At 31.8% G+C, this 20,328-nt stretch overlaps 3 protein-coding genes across 5 annotated transcripts in view; all 3 read right to left on the reverse strand.

The window, feature by feature from the left end:
- Positions 1-7,619, reverse strand: part of LOC123717131 (cadherin-23) — a 38,278-nt gene extending 30,659 nt beyond the window's left edge. For both annotated transcript variants that reach the window (XM_045672957.1, XM_045672958.1), the window contains exon 1: positions 7,532-7,619. The gene's annotated coding sequence lies outside the window, so the exon portion shown is untranslated. The remainder of the gene's footprint in view (positions 1-7,531) is intronic.
- On the reverse strand, positions 4,313-5,374 carry LOC123717132 (prostaglandin reductase 1-like). The gene has a single exon (XM_045672959.1). The coding sequence runs from the start codon at positions 5,353-5,355 to the stop codon at positions 4,348-4,350; it is 1,008 nt and encodes a 335-aa protein (XP_045528915.1). The 5' UTR covers positions 5,356-5,374; the 3' UTR covers positions 4,313-4,347.
- Positions 7,620-10,618: 2,999 nt separating the features above from the next.
- Positions 10,619-20,328, reverse strand: part of LOC123717042 — a 61,388-nt gene continuing 51,678 nt past the window's right edge. Inside the window, exons 7-14 of one of the 2 annotated variants that reach the window (XM_045672798.1) lie at positions 20,147-20,299; positions 19,150-19,337; positions 18,751-18,893; positions 16,949-18,151; positions 16,102-16,332; positions 15,470-15,633; positions 14,826-14,981; positions 10,619-13,963 (exon numbers count right to left, since the gene is read on the reverse strand). In XM_045672798.1, coding sequence (XP_045528754.1) covers positions 13,856-13,963; positions 14,826-14,981; positions 15,470-15,633; positions 16,102-16,332; positions 16,949-18,151; positions 18,751-18,893; positions 19,150-19,337; positions 20,147-20,299 — 2,346 coding nt within the window. In that variant the 3' untranslated portion in view covers positions 10,619-13,855. The remainder of the gene's footprint in view (positions 13,964-14,825; positions 14,982-15,469; positions 15,634-16,101; positions 16,333-16,948; positions 18,152-18,750; positions 18,894-19,149; positions 19,338-20,146; positions 20,300-20,328) is intronic. The other variant, XM_045672799.1, reaches the window with a different exon arrangement.

Consider the following 20,328-nt stretch of genomic DNA (forward strand, 5'->3'; position numbering starts at 1 on the left):
ACGATGTTAAGAATTCATATTTGTAGATAGAACGTAAAAAGTATATTCTAATATACATATTTATCTTCCCTACCATTTTCTCTTTAACATACAAGTAAAGGTATTAAAATATATAATCTGGTTATTTTTAAGGTATTTTTGTTATTCCTTTAACATTCGAGAAAGTATTTTATTAATACACGTATTTTCGTGTATCTGTGTGCTATGTGCGGAACGCCGTTTACTTTTAGCAGAAAGGAGTTCAAATCGCTCATCGAAACGAGTGAAAGTTAACCCTCCGTTAGTTCATTAGGCATTTTATAATTTTAATTTCACTAATTGTTTATATGGCTGACCTATTGCCTGTAGTATTTTAAATATGGATCGAATGGTTGTAAGGAATGGCAGTTTTGTTAATTAAAACATAGATTGTTTTAAAAATAGAATTGCACTACCTTGTAATGTTCCATCTTTAAATCGGATGTGTTAGGATAAATTCAACGACGGTAGGCCTGAGAGAGTTAGGAACTAAAGGACTCCTTTTTTACCATAATTATCAATCTACCAAAATACTTATAGAGCCATTAAAATAAGATACGCTTTATCGACAAGAGCTAGAGAGAAACAATGTAATAACTTACTACAAGTAAAACTTTGCAAAACGTTAGTACAAATAGTTTTTGTACAATTCAAGAAAAGTCCCAAAATGGAGAATTGTTTTATGTTTTGTGAGTAATAAATAAACTATGTATATGTTAATAATAATCTTTAGAAGTTTTTAAACGATAATTATAATAAAGTTTGCTAAAGCTTGGAGTTAAGAAGGAAGTTGATATACATAATGCGATTATGTATTCTGAAATTGGAGAACACAAATCGGCTTAACACGTCATGAGAAAACCTTAATTAAATTTGTGTTATTCACTTAAAAAGTAGGTAATCGTCAAGAAACAAAACGTACCACTAAAAGTATTAAGTATACATATTTTATTTAAATAGAACAATGATGAATAAAATATAATAGAAATATGTATATTATTTTGTTTTCAATAAAATATGCAAATTCTAATGATAGGACATTAGCTTCGAAGTTTGTCTCTTGTCTAAAAAGTCGTTCTGTTAGCTGCTTAAGTGTATATATAATAAATACAGAATTGTATTCACTTTTATGTTAAAAGATTATTTAATTACTACTGCCTACTAAGCCTACGCAAAATACACAAGTAGGTTTTATATGGAACGGACGGAAAACACGCTTTCTATAGAAAAATCTACCACTCGTTGATGTTATAATTGGTTAGATATAGAGCCCGGGTGTTGTTATACTATTTATTAAATTGTAGTAATTACATGCTTATATCAAGGTTAAACAGCTTTTAACTAGAATAAACCAGTGAATTAAACGTCCGGGTGATACAGAGCAGGTGAACCGCTTTTTATAAGCGAAAGTATCACAATTACACTTAACTACAGGGCTTCCTTTAAACTATGTTACTATTACAAACTGCATCTGTAACTGCGTATACGCACGCAATCGCTCAATTCGTAGGAAAAATATACGTAACTTTCGCTGAGATTAAAATTGGAATAATTGTATAAGTTAACGATGTAAAGAAAAAAAAAGAAAATTATTACATATGTATATATCTGGAAACAATACGAAAAATAATTAATAACGAGAAGCTGCATGTTTGCACACTTTTCACACACACACACACACACAATCATGGAAAATCTTAGTAAATAGCAAATTATGTAATAGTTTAGATTTCCGTTCCGTTAAACGCATTTTATGTATTATATATTTTCGTTATTTTACAACCGATATCTTTGAACTGAGACTTTTATGTGGTCCACATAGTTTATTAGCTGTATAGGATTTCCACTATAGATTGTCATCAGTTTCGACTGTGTTAAAATGATTATAGATTAGATTAAATATTAAAACCAATAAATTCAAATCATACAATATGGGATAACACATTATGCGTAATCATCGAATAGAATAAAGTTACAAAACAACGTACCGCTCATTATTTAAACTCTTTAAGCAACAATATACGCGACGTCGTCCACTTAACCTTGTATTTTATTTAATACGTACAGGAATAAAATGTTTATAAGTAATTAATAAAAGGAACAATATTATGAAGGCCAATGTAAAATGTCACTGCGTCTAGTTTATGTTTTTTTTGCTACCAAAATACGTATGGGACTTTTAGATTATATGAGAATGTTTTTCTGGTATCAATTAAGAAGCTAAGTCATACCTAAGTAGTTATTAACATATGTTATACAATTGTTTTTCGATTATAATCATCAGAATTGAATAACAGTACTGTCAACGAAATATGTATGTGTATATATATGTAGATTTTCATACATTTCTTTACGGTTACCTGAATGTGCTTTTAATCAAAAAAATATTATTTTATAATACGTTCTATCATGTATACGTTACATCTACTTACTCAACAAAAATCTCACGAAATATAGTTTATAATCCGCCCAAAAATATGTATTTATCTATTTCTTATCTAATTATTTACACTGCTAGCTTTTACTACTACTATTATTATTTTTTGGTTTTACTAAGTATTAGAATTATTAAATTCTTATTATTTTTTGCGACTGAGGCGCAAACTAGCTGCTATGGTCTCTGGGAGAATGTGAGCGCTGTGGATCACTCTGCTCCTCAGCATAAAGCTGCGCCAGTGCCAATTACAACCACAGTACACACGCATAACATACTTAAAACTTACCTTGTGCTTCGAAAAAAAATTGTTATCTGTTATGTCTTTGTCTATGTCTAAACACTCTGACTCTTTCTGACTAAGAGTCGATTCTGAATTTTAAATCTAGTACATTATTTATGTTTAACACTATTCATATAGGCATGCAATAAAGATATAATAGACTACTAACCTAAAAATACAGATTCAATGTAAAGCTAACCACAAAATTAACCAGATTATTTGTAAATGTAGATCTTTCGTAATTGATACAACATTTGAGGGCTATCTTGTCGTTATTTGATATTAAAATCCATTTACTTTTAACACTAATGATTTTGCTGGTTGGCAAGTTCCTTTCGGACTAGGAAATAAAATGTTAATATAAACACAATCACCGAAATTTAGAAAAATATTCGTAAGCGACAAAAGTATAAGTTACACTAATACTAATACTTATACATCAGAAATAAAGACAATTTATTCGGTTATAAGTCATAACGTAAAAAACATAGTACCTTTCTCTAAATGTACATTTATTATTTATAGTTTTAAGGAAATACGGCAAGTAGATATTATATGTAAAGTATAAACAAGAAGATCCTATTCTAGCGAGCAGATCAAGCGACAAACGTGATTGGATAGGCCATAAACTCCGAAGAGCTTACAGTCATATACCCGAGCAGGCTCTACATTGGAAAGCGGAAGCGTGACCGTCCCAAGTATATCTGTCGTAGTACAGAGCCGGAAAGACTTGGTGAAATACGAGGCTCAAGATCGAACGCGATGAAGACTCACTGAGGACGACCTCTGCCCCATCTAGGGGTCATAGGACATTCAGTCAGATCCTAAGTAAATTAATAATTATTTCTTAAGATAAGTGAAATATCTATAAAATTCGTTGCAAATGTGTCAGTTGTATACGTAATCCTTAAACTGCAAAGATGATAAGTATTCTTAGCTTCCATATAATGATTCTCTTTCAAAGTCGGGTAGGTAATAGTTTAAAAAGCTATACAAGGGCATTCGCCTAATGGTCTCCGGCACAGGTGAGTGACGCGGGCACAGAGCGTGTCGACGCGACCGACCGTACCCCGAGTCCCGCTGCCCGCAGTGTATCCGGTATCCTGTCTCCGGGGTAGTGTTGTAAACTAATATCCTTTACCTTTTATTTAGGTTACCTATAAGTTAATTAATTTAATAATCTAGAGCTTCATCACTATTAAGCTTTTAACTACTTTTTGAATGACCTATTACAATTACATCATTTAACAGCAGAATAAAATGTTTCATTATAGAACTTAATCTTAGAGCTCCTTATGGTTAGGTTTTGTATAATTTCAGGAGTTGGAGATTTAGTGATGTTAATTATTAGATTTTGGGTATTTATACGAGATAATTAGGTTTTGTTGAATAGTATTTGTGTTTTTCATTAAATTATAAAATTGGTGAAAAGATAAAATGTAGTTTTTACGATAAAATTACTGGCAAGTTCATATATCAGATAAACTGATTATAACACGCGATTTATCGTGAATGTATCTTTGATATTGAATATCACGTTTTATAGTCATTTAATAATTATAAATAATAAATTCAAACAAGAAATAAATAATTTATTATCTACAATAATTATTCATATTTTTACAACTGCTTTGCCAGTGTTTTCACCAGCTAACATTCCGATGAAGGCATCGTATATTTTATCGAAACCTTCGGTTATGTGTTCATTTGTTTTTAATTTCCCTTCCAAAAGCCACTTAGTGAGATCAACAAATGCCTCAGACCATCTTGTGAGCCACCGATGTACGAGAAATCCTTCAACCTTTAATTGCTTCATAGTGATATCAAATTGCAGAAGAGGCACTCTAGGTAACTGGGACACATCGTCGTTGTAAGCGCTAATGCTGCCACATACCGATACTCTACCAAAATGGTTCATATGACTCATAATAATACTGCTTATTTCACCTCCCACATTATCAAAGTAGCAGTCGACTCCATTAGGAGCAGCAATCTTAAGAGTTTCATTTATGTTGGCTGTTTTGTAGTTGTATGCCTTATCAAAACCTAAGGTGTTTTGAAGCCAATCCACCTTATCATCAGAACCAGCAAATCCAATCACTCTGCAACCCTTAATCTTAGCGATTTGCCCAACAAGAGATCCCACGGCTCCTGCTGCTCCAGTAACTACAACGGTTTCTCCAGGTTTCGGTTGACAAATCTCAAGAAGTCCGAAGTAGGCTGTTACTCCAACCATACCTACGGAACTTAAACCGTGGATGGGTGACAGACCTTTGAGTTCGGGTAATTTGTATACAATATTATTCATGGTTGAGGATTCGTTTGGATTGACAATAGAATAGTCACACCAGCCTTTATGTGTAACAACTCTTGTTCCAATTGAATATTTAGGATTTTTGGTATCTTCTACGACACCTACTAAGAAACCGAACTGGTCATAGGGAGTTGGATATTTCCTGTTGTACGCTCTTTGGTAAGGATCTACACTCACCCATTCGGTCTTGACAAGAATTTCTCCATTTCGTAATGATGGTAGTTCATATTGCACTATCTCAAAATCATCTCTCTTTGGGACTCCGTCAAATTGTCGCTTCACAACATATTTTCGTGCCTTCACCATGTTGCCTTCACTGTGACTATCGTAAACCAATTGATATATATTTTATCGAGTTTCTGATATGAATAGGTATATAATAATCGGAAATATAACTTTATCGGTGAGTTATAAGGCAAATTCCTTTGATTTTGTCTAGGAATCGATAAAAGTATTTTTGTAGATTGGCACAATGATTAAGTTGTATGCAAGATGTAGCAATTAGAAATTATTTGAATTAAAACTCTCTTTGGGTATTCAAAATACTAGCTGAGTAATTTATTGTTAGCGCGCATTTCACACGGTTTCCAAGTCGGCAAAAAAGTCAGTCTGTCATCGCTGCTGTGTTACATACTTTAAAGAAGTACGAGTTCCGTTCCCTTTAAGTTTTTATTTCCCATTTCCATTAATAGGCATTAAGATAACTTGTATTAAAATAATAGATAACAATATTAAGGGACTGATTACACCGATTTAAGATTTTGTAGCATTTGTGTTCAGACGTAAAATACGTTTTTCAAAAACGTTTCGATTCCGAGAGGATTAGGTACAAATGTAATCTTTGTTTGGATTTAGTTATATAGTATTTAGGAAAACTAAAATGAGTAGGTACCGTGCGTCTACGGACATATTTTTGACTTTTGGTAAAAAGCATAAGTAATAAAATAAAATATCTTAAAATATTAAATTATAATATATCTTATAATTCACAATTGACTATTTCAATAATGACTGAATTACATTAGGGCCACTACGGTTTATTGTATTACATTATGGCAACACTTTCTTCGATGATTAACAATTTTTATGGATACAAAATTGGCTGACCCATAATCGGTGATCCGTCACGATCTACTTAGTTCTATGAATTGTTTGATTAAAACTAATGTTATTCGCAATAAAATGAACGTGTGTGAAAATTCTGTGCGTGCTGCTATATCGATATATTCTTGTCTTTTAATTTTTTTCTTTAAATCATATACTGATGACACATCGAACAGAATTTCCAGATAAAGCGTTATGAATAAACCAAAGGCTTTACCACTGAAATTTAGGTGTAGTAACGTAATTTAAGCACCACATTACAAAAAATATCTTGGGCAAAATCTAATCACTTTATCGTTTTATGACGTCAAGAGATCTTTAATTATGGGCAAATAGTACTTCTTCGATTTATTTTATAAAGAGTTAATACGATAAAAAATATTCGTTTTAGATATATGACGACTTTATTGCCATTAGAGCCTCTATTTTTTTAATTATGTTTTCATTACATGTAGTGGAACCCAACTATTCAGTAAGTATACTTCAGTAAGATCTAGACGTTGTTAAACATAATTTAAGACTTATTTTGCAATTTCACCGAGAAAATTTGCAAGTAGAACTAAGTTTAAAATTAATATAATAATTCCTATTGTAAACATTTGACGCGCGGTTTAAATTGTTTGATGGCCACATATATTTTGATGTTTGACCGCCTTAATAAAATCCATAGGTATTTATTTCTAAATAAAATTCATATAAATATTCTTCATTCAAAGAATTACACTTGAAGTTACATTTTATATTAAAGATTATACTATAAGCTTTGTGGAACCGCAACCCGGGCCGACCTTTTGGGCCTATATAAAAATAGGGTGAAATATTCTAGAAATTAATAACTTATGTTACCCATTATAACCATTAAACATTGTTAGGCTATATCTTAAAGACACTCGTAAGAGACCTTTCAATTAATCAAACGTAATGAACGTTTGTTATTCAATGTACTGTGATACTAACAATTGAGCTATTAAGTTAGAACAGTAAAAGACCCAATAAAAAAATTAATATTCCTTTTTTAAATTCAATGATAGATTGATAACTGAATTTCGCGATGGTGAGTCATACTTAGAACAGTTTAATTTAATAAAAAGTCTATGGATGGGATGATAAAGTACCCGCTGTGAATTTTTTATCTTAATACCTATTGTAATATCTGTTTAAGCTTAATAATTCAGTAGCGAAGTTATACGTTACTGCTTAGCGGTTTTAGTTATAATTATAATAATAATATAAAATATTGATATATTAACAACACTTGTTGTGTTTGTAAGCTTTCATATAAAATATATTTAATTAACATAACTTTCCCTATATTACAATTAAATTTCACTTAATAATATTAATAAATACAAAATTAGTACATAGTAAATATACTTACGGTATAAATATTCTGCACTACGCACTCAATAAAAACGCTACAATTCAAATCGTCCCATTCACAACACTGGCCGCGTACTTTCGCCTCACTTGGCTTAGAGTAACTGCCTGAGCACTGTATGCAGTCATCCCCATTTCCCATAGGCTGTATATTAGTCACACTTGTTTCTCACTTGTAAATAATACTTTTATTGTTTGAACACAGGTTTACACTTAAATGTTAAGGTTTTGAGAAGTGAAAATTTGGATCGATTTTCTATCTATATTTATTTGATATTTTACAGTACAAGGGAGTGAAGAAGAGAGTCAAGGGTCGGAATCTGCTTCATATAATCAATATAAGTCGTATATAGATTAAACTAATACAATAGGTTGTATATGTAGGTTATGTATATTGTAAATACTGAATATTTGTGTGTTGGGAGAAAATAAATCAATATACAAGGAAAATAGTTTAATTTTTTGTAGACTAACATTATTGAATGGTATAATGACGTCATAAATGTAGTATCCTTTTGTCTGGAGATTATAGATCAAATAAAATTCTACGTTTTAAAAAAATCTCTCTCAAAATTCTTAAACACAATAATAAATGTTATGATTTAAAGAAAACACTTTTTTAACGGATTGAAGCTATATATTATTATAAAATTAACCGTTAAAAGTGTTTTCTTTAAATCATAACATTTATTATTGTGTTTAAGAATTTTGAGAGAGATTTTTTTAAAACGTAGAATTTTATTTGATTTATAATCTCCAGTTAGTAAGTTATGTTAATAAGAGACAATACAATGTTATGATTTTTGAAACTGGCACAATATAATAAATAATAAAGTAAAACAGCATCTTCACCTGCATTTCTACATTTGAATTTGGAACGGTCTCGGGCGGCCAAGCGTGTCACTCCCTCGGACGAGGTGGACGATCGTTGACCGTAACGTTCAACCATATGCTTCGTAGCCATAGATTAAATAATTATAACTGATCATCTGACTGGAAATCACAGGTTCAAACCTAACTAATAATAAAGAACCTGATTTACATCTTAATAATCCTCGTTATAAGACTATAGATTTCCGCTTATTGTCGATTTCTCAATCTATAAAATTATTTTATTGTAGTACTTTTGGTGCAAATAAAGTCCATATAAATGAAAAGGAGAGGAGACCCCAAAAAAAGGATGGAAGAAAGATATTTGGAAAAAACTGGAAAGCATCCTAGCTTAATATAACAAGAAAAAAAATATAACAAACTGTATTTTATAATTTTATAATGATTAAAAATTAAATGGGCTTTTATTATTATTATTTATTTATTCCTTACTCCTACAGGTTACATACAGTATATTAAAAAAAAACAATTATATGAAACATAAAGCCAAGATGGAATACATAATGTAAAAAAGGTTCAAATATTACAGAAGGAAGAATACACACAAAACAAAAACAATTCAACACAATTAAACTAAGTAATAACTAATTTGTCTGTGTTGTGGTGATAGTGAGGGCACGTATACGTTTGTACGTTTGCTGTGTATGAGGGCTGTACTTAAGAAGCAGGCGATTTTGCGCTATGGATATTCTTAATACTCTTTTTAAGTATATTCCGCGATAGCTTAAACAAGTCAAAGCGAAATTGTGGTCGTTGTATGTCCGGACATAGAAAATTATTATTAATGTTGATGTAAAATTTATAGACTTTATACTAAACTACCTAAGTAGAGTTCTGTCATAAATTTTCTAATATACTGTCAGGCTTGAACAGCGGTTACGATTTCAATATTAATACACGAAATTAGAATTTGTAATCATATCGCCGCAAAACCTTTACTAAAGAGTTCAATCAAATATCTACTGATCAAATCTGATAAAAAAAAAACAAAAGTTTCATGATCCTATCATGTTCGAAACGATACAGCTATTTAATTATGAGCCTAAAATATAGGTAATATATTAAAATATTATTATATATTTGAGAATTTTTATACCTTTCACATTGTTTTAACATATTAAGTACCTATTAGAATAGTCTTAACTGATTCAAATATATAATATAGATATACCGATAAAATCTTTTAATTTATAACATTTGAATCCTGTCATAACTAGAATAAATATTTTAGATCCATTTTGAGTCTGCTCCAACGAATATTGAATAAACCATAGAAATCTCCATTTAATTAGTTAGCTTGTTCAGAATATAGTCAAGATCAAGGTCAGACCTTTGCAATTTAGCGTAGTGAATTGGAGATTATAGTATTTTTAATCCGGAAGCAAATCCTTAACTCCATAACAGTATTGACACTGGTCATGAAGCACTGTCGTGTTATACGTCACGCTTATTGGTTGCGTGTCTGCAGTACACGATGCGCATAACATGCCGTATTCACGCAGATCTATTATATAATACTTTGTGTTCAAGCGTGACGAATGGAAGGATTACCATTTTACGAAACTGAACGTAAGTCTTTGACAAGAATAAGTTTAGGATTCGCTCATTTAAAGTTATCGAAGGTGCTCCAACGCTTTATTTGAGATCACGGAAGCATGTCCTAGTGTCGCTGTTTAATCGTTTTCTCAATTCCGCACCAGCATAATTGAAATATTTCAATTAATTACTGTTCAGTATATGCCGTTAAAAAATAAAATAAAGTTCCTTTTGAAGCTATTCATCATTTCTGCATCTGTTCTAAGCCAAACGGGCAGGTGGCTCACCTGAATATATGACTCGACTTCAGTCTGTCTGTCTTCTATTAGAGGGTTATTTACCAACTTATCAAGAAAACGTAAAATACTAACGGGTCCCACAGACGGTGTTCCGTACACATGTCTTACATACATAAAAAGACTAATAATACACAATAAATTTCATGAAAATCTGTCCAGTCGTTAAATATATATATACTTATATAAACTGGTAAATATATATATATAGACCAGTTGTTTATTGCTGTTTCAGTTCTGCAGTATAACTAACCTAAATACCGAGTGCAGCGCCATCTGCGGGCTGATTTGTGAATATTAACCATTTCATTATTTTAACTTTGTACGTTTAGATAGGATAAAATAATAAAAAACAACAATTAAATCCATAATTACACTTTATTTTTAAAAATTAAAGTATATACACTGTGTTTATTTCTCACAAAAATATATTTATGTTCACTGAAATTTTCACATACAAGGCCGAGTAATCAACACATTGAGCGATATAAATTAAAACTAACGTAAAATTGGCGACTAGAGGCGAAAATTCATAACAAAGGAGCCAAAAATATGTATATTCAATAGCCTATGGAATATCTAAAAAAAATGTTTTTAGAGGCACCGTTAACCGTGTAACTAAATTAGATTTTTTTTTCAAGCAATTAGCAAACATAACGAATATATAATAAAATTGGCAAGATTTATAAGTGCCTTGAAATCGTATTTAGATGTTTTCCTTTTTAAAATACGTGCCGAACTTATCCCGCCAAAATCTTGCCAAGCTAAATAATACCTATTAAAATTACGCATTTGACAAAATTATAATTACATTTTGAGCACCGCTTTAAATTTTAAATAAACACCACAAATGACATGAATTCATATTTAAGGAATAAATGTTATGTTTTTATGTACTTATTATTACGATAAATTTATCTAATATCGGTCTAGCTCTAGTAAATAGTAGATATAGGCAAAGTGTTATTGCTTTTCAGGCACAACACTAGATGGCGCAAAATACAAAATTATAGATAGCTCAATCATGAAATTTCTCATAATTATTTTGTATGAAAATAGGATGTAATAAATGGAAATTTAATGTAAATAAAGCAAATAAACATTAATTCAATAATATTTTTAGGTGAGGTCTTTTGAAAACCTTTTACTTAGAGATATTTCAATGACTAAAATCTAGCATTTCTGCAGACATCTATAAATTTCTACTTTATTCTAACTGTTACATCTAACACAAATTCATCACAATAACTTTAGAATATCAGTTTTGTTTCGTTCAATCAGCAGGTTCTCATATATCTAGAAGTTATAATTAGTAGGACTCTATTATATTTAAGAGAATATTTTTCAATACTGTTATGAAAAAATCTTATGTAAATTGCATAACTATATAATCTGTATTCCAAAACTGAAAAAACAACGTATTAGGATCTTTTCATGTCCGATAGTATTCAAGATAAAAACGATACGTTATATAATTATGGGCCTAAAATATCATATATTAAAATATTATTATATATTTGAGAATTTTGGAATACAGAATAAAGGTAAATAAGGCTATTTGCACAATATTATTCTAATTGTATATATGTATTAGAGAATTTTCATACCTTTCACATTGTTTTAACATATTATTAGAATACAAAGGCCCTTATAGCCTTAACTGATTTAAACACATACAGAAGCAAGTTCATGCAAAATACATCTTAATTTATGATTGCGTGTATTCGCTCAACATATAATATAGATTTGTCGATAAAATCTTTTAATTTATAACATCTAGGTAAATATTTGTAATATCTAGAAATTTTAATTTTATAAATTGTAATTCTGACATGACTAGAATTTATATAATTTAGATTCATTTTGAAATTCTAAGTCTACATTTAAACTACCTACTTGATAATTATTTACATACAATAACTTTTAAAAATTGTTGATTCGTAATAAAAAATATGAATCATTGTTTGATTATAAATAATAATAAATTTTACTGTTGATTTTTAGTCGTGCACATAATCTTAACAATATGAGGCCTTAGCACGAATTTTACGTATAGTCCATACGATATTTTTTTAATCAGTCAATAAATTTTGATTAAAAACTCTTTTATATTATATTCGACGATATTCGTGCAAAGACCTCTGTTAATACAAGATTTATTGAAGAAAACTATTTCGAAAACCTTGAAACATGCCTTTGGCATTACGGGTTTACTTCTCTTGCAAACATCAAATCACCAAACAGGGAACGTAAGGGATGCAATTTGCAATAAGCTTATTGGTAGGATTTCGGTGAATCTTGTACCAACATCACTGTAGAACACCTTATATCTTAACAGTAGATTTAATATTTCCATAACATTCACGGAATAAATAAATAAGCTGAAAACAGCAAAATACTATATAAGTGTGATTATCAAATATACTTACAGCTCTTGCGGTGTCTACGAACTTTCTTTATCTATTTATTCCGCGACGCTATTATACCGCCATCTTAGGTATTTTTATATGCATTTATATAAATAGAGAATGATAAACTTCTTATTATTAAGATTAAATATCATAGTTCTGAAACCGTTAGGAATACTAGTAAATATTTTGTCTTTATACTATGTAACAATCTAATACGAAAGACGATATGCCAGATGATTGTTTAGAAGTTTTTAGCTTAAAACACTTCTTCGAAGCTTCATAACTCACTTAACAATAAACGTATCAAGTTCCAGTATAATTCGACTTGAATGTGATATTGTTGATACGTTAATATTTACATTAACTGACATGACAATGACTCTAAGGTTCAGCGAGAACTATGACTTTCGTATGTCAAAATTGAATATTTTTTGACATATGGTATGGTAGTAATGATTAGAGAATCCCTTATAATTTTAAGTGAGTGAAATATTTGATTCGTGCATTGTTCCTAATATCTGATCTATAATTGTGCTTTTATAACTTTTAACTATTTTTTATAAATATTTTTAATGTTTTAATATTTCGATATTTGATAGAAAATATGGTTATTTTTATATGATTAGACGACGTTATTTTAATTGTAGCCACGCCCATAGGTTATGTAATAGTAACGAGACTTACTAATATTTCGTAGTGTCGTTACTTACCCCAGTAAGTAAATAATTATCGATAAATTTCTAGAATTACGGAGACCCGTAATCTGACGGAGATCTTGATATATTTTTCACAATGCTCAGCCCTTGATTCATTGGGGATAAGATATTTATATTGAATATTAAAATATAGTACCAATTCTATAGAGATCAATTCCACATTTTTATAATATCCCAACAGTATTAGGAACTTAAACGGCACACAAACTTCAAGGAATACACAGACAGCGATTTAGCTGATTATATGCCATAGACTTCATGTATTTGCTATTGAAAAATATTTCAATTTCTAGTTCTAAGCGAGATTACACTATCATTATCATATATTTACTCAGAATTATTTATTGCTCTAGACGCACATAAGATTAATATTGTAAATAGCTATTTTCAAGGTTATATTTAAATTATTCATTATAGACTTTAGTGCAATAATCTATTGGAAATACACTGAAATATTTTTGCGATTTTTGTGCCATTATTGTGTATTCGGTCTCAGAACTGTGATACATATGGAGCCTCGTAAAATTCTGAGTAAGTCTATAACTTCTGGTGTCTTCATAGATGTTACGTTTTCATCGTTAACCTGAAAGAATTAGCGTGTCATTTAATAACTAGGAATTGTAATTCTCCCTATATTTTAAAATGATAATAAGGTCGGAGCCGGCAGATCCTTTTCAACAGAATCAGTTTAAATTCTCGTTAAACATAATCCTTAGCCCTTTATTTCATGGTATTAGGCACAAACATTTAAATTAATATTGTTCATAGTAATCAACAAAAAATTTGTTAAAGTTCATGTCAAAAACCTGAATATTTGTACAGATTTTCGTTTTAATACAGAGTAGATAGAAAAGAAAGATAGTTTTTTTTAATGCAATAGAAGTAAATGGGAAAGCTCACGTGATGTTATATAATTCCCTCGACCGTGAACACATTGCGAGATGGCTCTTGTTGAATTGGTAAGGTCTTTTCTTCGAATTTGTTCGGAAATAGTTAATTTAGCCTTAACAATATATATTTTCGTTTCGTTATTGTATGCACTGCATTTTTTTTTCTTTTTAGTTTGTAACACTAGTTTTATTATAAAGGAATTTGTACTGTGGTGTAGCACGACAGGACCCAAGGTCCAGCCCCTTAGTGTTTCTTTTGGTTCTTCTTCTATCTCACTGACGACATAGACAAAATAAATAGAAAACTTAATGGTTGATTAATTCCATGAATACTCTGTGAAACTATTGAACGCAAAGCTATTTGACACTAAGAAAGTGTTTACAAACGTTACTCGACGCCATCTTGGATAAAACCGTTTCGGCGGGTTTTTAAAATTATGATTGTTTAATTTGAATTCTTAAAGCCAAAATAGCTATATAGATTCTAAAGCGTCTAGTAAATACTCCTTAATGGTTATTAATATCTTGTCAAATAGTCTATACATCTACACGTACCTGAAGTATGACGTCACCACGTCTCAGCCGACCGTCTCGCGCGGCGACACTGTCACTATAGACCGCGGAGATGTAACTCTGTCCCGACTCAGGGTGGCTTTGAACGCTGAACCCCAGACGACTGTTCCACCCGCGGTTCAGTTCTACAGTCACTATCTGTGGACATAAACAGGTATAAAGCTGGCTTATTAATGGCTGACATAGCATAAGCAGGCAAGAAACTATAACTATACTAAGCCCCATTGGTTACCGCATTCTTTGACTATTTCCTTACAGTTTACTTAGGTATGAAATTGTTCATTAAAGTCTATATATAACATTAACAGTACTCAAATAGTAATACTTAAAATAATTAAAAAATTAATAAAATGAGAATTGAAACTTTAACGCTGGCAGCATTTCCTCGCTGTATTGCAATACTTATTCGTTGAGCGAGGACTTCTGGGGTCACCGTAACTATCAGGCGCCAACATAAATCTTTAATTAGGGCCTGTGGACTTAAAACCCACGGCCCAAGGGTCTAATAAATATATTACAACTTTGATTGTTAAAAATAACGAATAAACATTCTATATTATTCAGTAGTGTTACTTGCTTATTATTATTCATCACATTACAATAAATACAAAGATAAATTATCGTACCGTAGGTTCAGTGCTCTCAGGCTCGACTGGTGGTTCAGGGCTATTGTTTTCTTTCTGGACGGTGTCAATTTTGGGCTTAGGTATTGCATCTGCGACAAGAGGTTTAATCTTTCTCTCGTTATCGGGTGATAATGCGACACCTTTCCACTTTTTCAAACCATTTCCTAGAAATTAAAATTACAATGAGACTATTTTATTGAATCCATAGAGTATAGTCACTACTTGTTGTGTTCACCAAATATTTAAATTTGTGTAAACTAAAGCAAATTTATTTTCTGTTTAAACTTACTAACATTTTGAACAGCTTGGATATATTTTATTTGCCACACCTAAGGCATACCAAAAACATTATTTATTTGGAAATATCTTACAGTAAGAGTAGTCAACTATAATAGAACATAATTTTTATATCGAAACACCAACAAAATGTTTATAGACATCAAATATATACAAAGACATGTTCTTTTTTGGTGAGGTGAGGGTGTGTATTTGTGTGGGTATGTGCAACTGAAACCTGTGTGTTAAAATCGGCTTGATTTAGTGTCATACAAAGTGTTTTAAGGATATATTTTTGTAACAATATAAGAATAAGACTTAGTTATAATAGAATAAGAATAAGTTATATATCATACCATCGTCTTTATCTGACGCACTGTCGGTAGTAGAGCTATGTAAAACAGCACTTTGGTACGTCGGATTCGAGTGTTTGAATCTCTCATCGCTTGATAGCTCGGCTGGCATCGATGCCGGTTCATCAGAGTCAACTGGAAACGCCGGTTCGTATCTTTGTTGCTCCTGATATGCATTTGGCGCATCTAGAGTATCGTTATCCAAGTTGTTTAACTCATAGTTCTGAGGTATTACTGAAAAGATGGGTCAGGTTTAGAAATATAAAAAGCGTGGAAAATAATTTAAAATGGAATGTGAGTGGGCTTTATGGTACATGTTTTGTTACTACAGGTGTGCGTTTTGCGATTGTTTTAAAACAGAATTGTAAGCTACTACTGAAGATAGGCTTTAGTTTAAGCGTATTACAAGCCTGAATGTAGCTATAACCATTTTATATAGTATAAATTCTAGCTATAAAATAACTATTGTATAGCTTTTGAGATAAATATAAAACCTTTAGACTCATTTGTACCCCGTTAAAGCAGACTTCTAAAACTGTTGCATATTTTACTAATCTAAATGCCTAATATGTATGCTTGTGAAGTATTTGTACAATGGGTAATATATAGAATGTAAGGAGCTAGTTATGTGGAATCCAAAGGCATAGCATGTCACCATAATTCACCACTGGCAACTGGTTTGGCGGATAAGCCGCTGACTGAAGAACAAATGATTTTTAGAATATTTTCTTTGTCGAAAAGTATTCCGCTATATCGATGATTTAATTTTTCTCATATTCGGTCCGAATGAAAGTCTTCAATCAGCGTATGATGGTAAATGATGTCACGGGTATTCGCCGACAGTTCTCACCTGTCAGGCTTAGCTTTTGGTCTCTACATGAGGGCGGGGTCGTGGGACTTGTGAGCACGGGCTTTTTAAGTTTTGTTCCACTAGCCCCATCATCTAATTGAATTTTCGTATTTCCTTCTTCTGTTGCACCTATGATTAGAAACTTTGGTCTTTCTGGTCTACAATCTATAAATGTGTCGACTGTTTGTTGAACATCATCGGATCTTTCAGTTTTATAATCGTCTACCGATTGGCCCGATGCTTCGAGGAGAGTTGCTTCGGCCTTTTTGTCCAAATATATTGGTCCATTGATTGTCTTAGATTTAAATCTTTTAGAAAGAAGACGCTTTCGAATAGAGTGCGATCTTGTAAATCTCTGCGTTTTTGATCTTTGAATGGGTAAGTGTTTATTTTTCGGTAACATTTGGCCGCTTGTTGGTAAATTGGTAGCCGATTGTTTATAATCAGGCCCATCTAAAAACATTGGATCGTCTTGTTTAACATCTTTGATTGATGAAGGTAAAAGACCATCTTTATGAAATTTTCTCAACTCTTCCACAGTGAAAGAACATGTACAAGGAAGCGGTTGTAAGCGAGATTCGTCATTGTTTGGTTGTCCACTTATACTTTTAAAAGTTTCATCAATTAATGGATCCTTTTCTAGTTCGCGTTCCATTTCAAATTTTATATTAAGAGGACCAACAACATTTTCATAATAATTTTCGATTACATTTGGATCTAATGGTGATATTTTTTTATTTTCGTCTCCTTTCACATTGCTGGGTGGTTTAGTTTCACTGGATAACTGGCCAAGTGAGTTTGAATAATTAATAATTGATTGCGTTAAGAATTGTTCCAGCTCATTTAAATTTGATTTTAATATAAATAAGTCATCCCGAACTTCACAACTTATGTGTCTTTTTTCAGCTGACTGTTTATCATCCATTTGTAATGAACTTTGTTTGACCAATAATTCATGGGACTTCTTAGTGGCTTTTTTTCTTGGCGGTCTTAACGGGACGGTTGAATCCCGATCCAATTTTTCTTCTTTTTCGTGAAAAAGATGTTCGATATTTTCAAGTGTCACTTCAGATGCGATAGGAACTGGTGGTAGGCACGTACATGTTATATTTTCTACAGAGTCAACTTCTTCCAGATAGACAGTAGAATTTGTTATTTTGGTTACAATTAAATTTGGTTCTTCAACACTTCTTCTTGGCAAATCTGTTCCAAAATTTCTAAGATCTTAGTGCATCGCGTGTAAAAGTTAGAAATAAGCATTTTAAATAAAACTTTAACATTAACAAATATAAGTACAACACATACTAACAAAAATTTAAATACATTAAAACATGCATTAACATGTTACATATAAAATAACACTCATATCCCAATACCCAATATTGATAAAGACTTTTTTAAATGTACTGTGTAATTTTTCTGTGTTTGGAAAATAAATATTGATGTGACATCTAACTGAAACATACTATTCTACTACTTTCAGATAGGCTAAGTGGGCAGAGATTAATAGAGTTACGCAAGTTTCAGTATTTCGATAGTCAATAAAATAAATCAAGATCTAGAATACAAAAAAAAACGACATGTGTCTAGTCCAATCAAGATTCAATCATAGACACGCAATCCATAGTTATTTTTCAATAATCATAAACAATTGTGTGTTAAGTTCCTTTGTTATACTTTTCTGCTGTGAAAAAGCATATTAACTTATTTCCTTAAACCTGTAAAAGCTAGGAGTCGTAGCGATTATTTTGAAACTCGAATCGAAATTTGAAGTGCGTGTGGTCCAATTGACGTTAACATACCGTTGGGCTGTTCGTAGTGATTGTTGTCTTTAGTTAGTTTGCGAAACTTTCGTGGTGAAAGACAGGGCGATCGAGATCCGTCTGCGGCGTCTGGTGTGAGGCGACGGGCGGCGAGGTCACATAGCATCGACACTGCTTCCGCTCTGAAACGAACAAATAATCAGTTTGTCAAAATAATTTTGATACTGTCATCAAATTAAAAAAAATCGATTTTTTTTAAAATAATTTTGTAGCGCTTTCAATAAATCAATACGGTTGGGGCCGCGCTCAGGATTTTTTTTCTATAACATACAAACTTGAGGAAAGCAGAATGTTGTGTGCCTGACACAAAATGATCTAGTTGTCTTTGTATATGGACGCTATAATTCAGCATATATTATATATAACTAGTAATATTACCGTAACGGGGGTTTAGGCTTATTCGGTGGTGGATCAGAATCAGTGGGGACCTCCTCTTTGGGTGACATGGGAGAGAGGGGTGTGGCGGCGTGATCCCGGTACAAGCGAAGTCGGACTTCTGAGCCACACGCCCTGAGGAAGGCCACCGCATCTGCGTGTGACATGTTTGACATCGATGTATCGTTGACCTGGAATTATGAAAAATATTACTGGTAGTAATTAATGTATCTAAAATATTGCGAAATACAGGTTCAATTACTAACTAATAATACATATGGATTACCCGAGGAGTCATGGGATATAGTGACAAGTAGCCAACTAAAGAGTGGAACCACCACTATGTGGAACCAGCTGCCCACTGAAGTATTTCCGAACCAATTCTTGAAATGCCGGCAACGCACTTGCGAGCCTTCTGGCAATGTGAGTGTCCATGGGCGGCGGTATCGCTTCACATCAGGTGAGCCCCTTGCCCGTTTGTCTGCTATTACATTTAAAAAAAACACAGAGAATATAGTGTTTAAGGAGTCCTTATTTTCCTTTTTTAAGGAAAGGTTTCATACTTAGTGTAACTATAAAGGCATATGACGATGCTAAAAGAGTATTCCGTTCATTATTAGTCCATTTTACTAGTCTTGCCATAAATACTGAATATTATATTTCTTCGAATCCTTTCCCTTCTCCCTGTCACAAACAGAGGAGGTCTCGTAATAGCCCTGTTCACGAACATTTTACTAATACCAAGCGTATGTAGTTTTAAAAAATGCATTTGGCTCCATACCTACTTTGTGTAATGCAATGCCAGCGATTCGGTTCTCTTTATCACCACACTCCATTTTCATATAATAAAATATTGTATGAGAAAACTCAACAAAATGAGAAAACTCAATGAATAATTATATAACAATGACAGATTTCAAATTCAAATGTAATATTATGTTAATTTCCAACAGTAACAGTATTTATGGCCAGGCTAAGTATATTCACTCTTAAATCTTACCGCAACAATTCTATCACCAGGTTGTATTCGTCCATCACTCAACGCTGGTTCTCGCACCAGGGCTCGTACGTAATGACCCAAAGCGCTGTGATCTTCTTTACGAAGGGTAAATCCCAAAGAACCATTCACCTTGGTCATTACTATGTCAAACTCCTGAAACATTTAAGTCAAAAATTAAACTT

The sequence above is a fragment of the Pieris brassicae genome, chromosome 12 (genome assembly GCF_905147105.1).
Source record: "Pieris brassicae chromosome 12, ilPieBrab1.1, whole genome shotgun sequence".
Classification (NCBI taxonomy): domain Eukaryota; kingdom Metazoa; phylum Arthropoda; class Insecta; order Lepidoptera; family Pieridae; genus Pieris; species Pieris brassicae.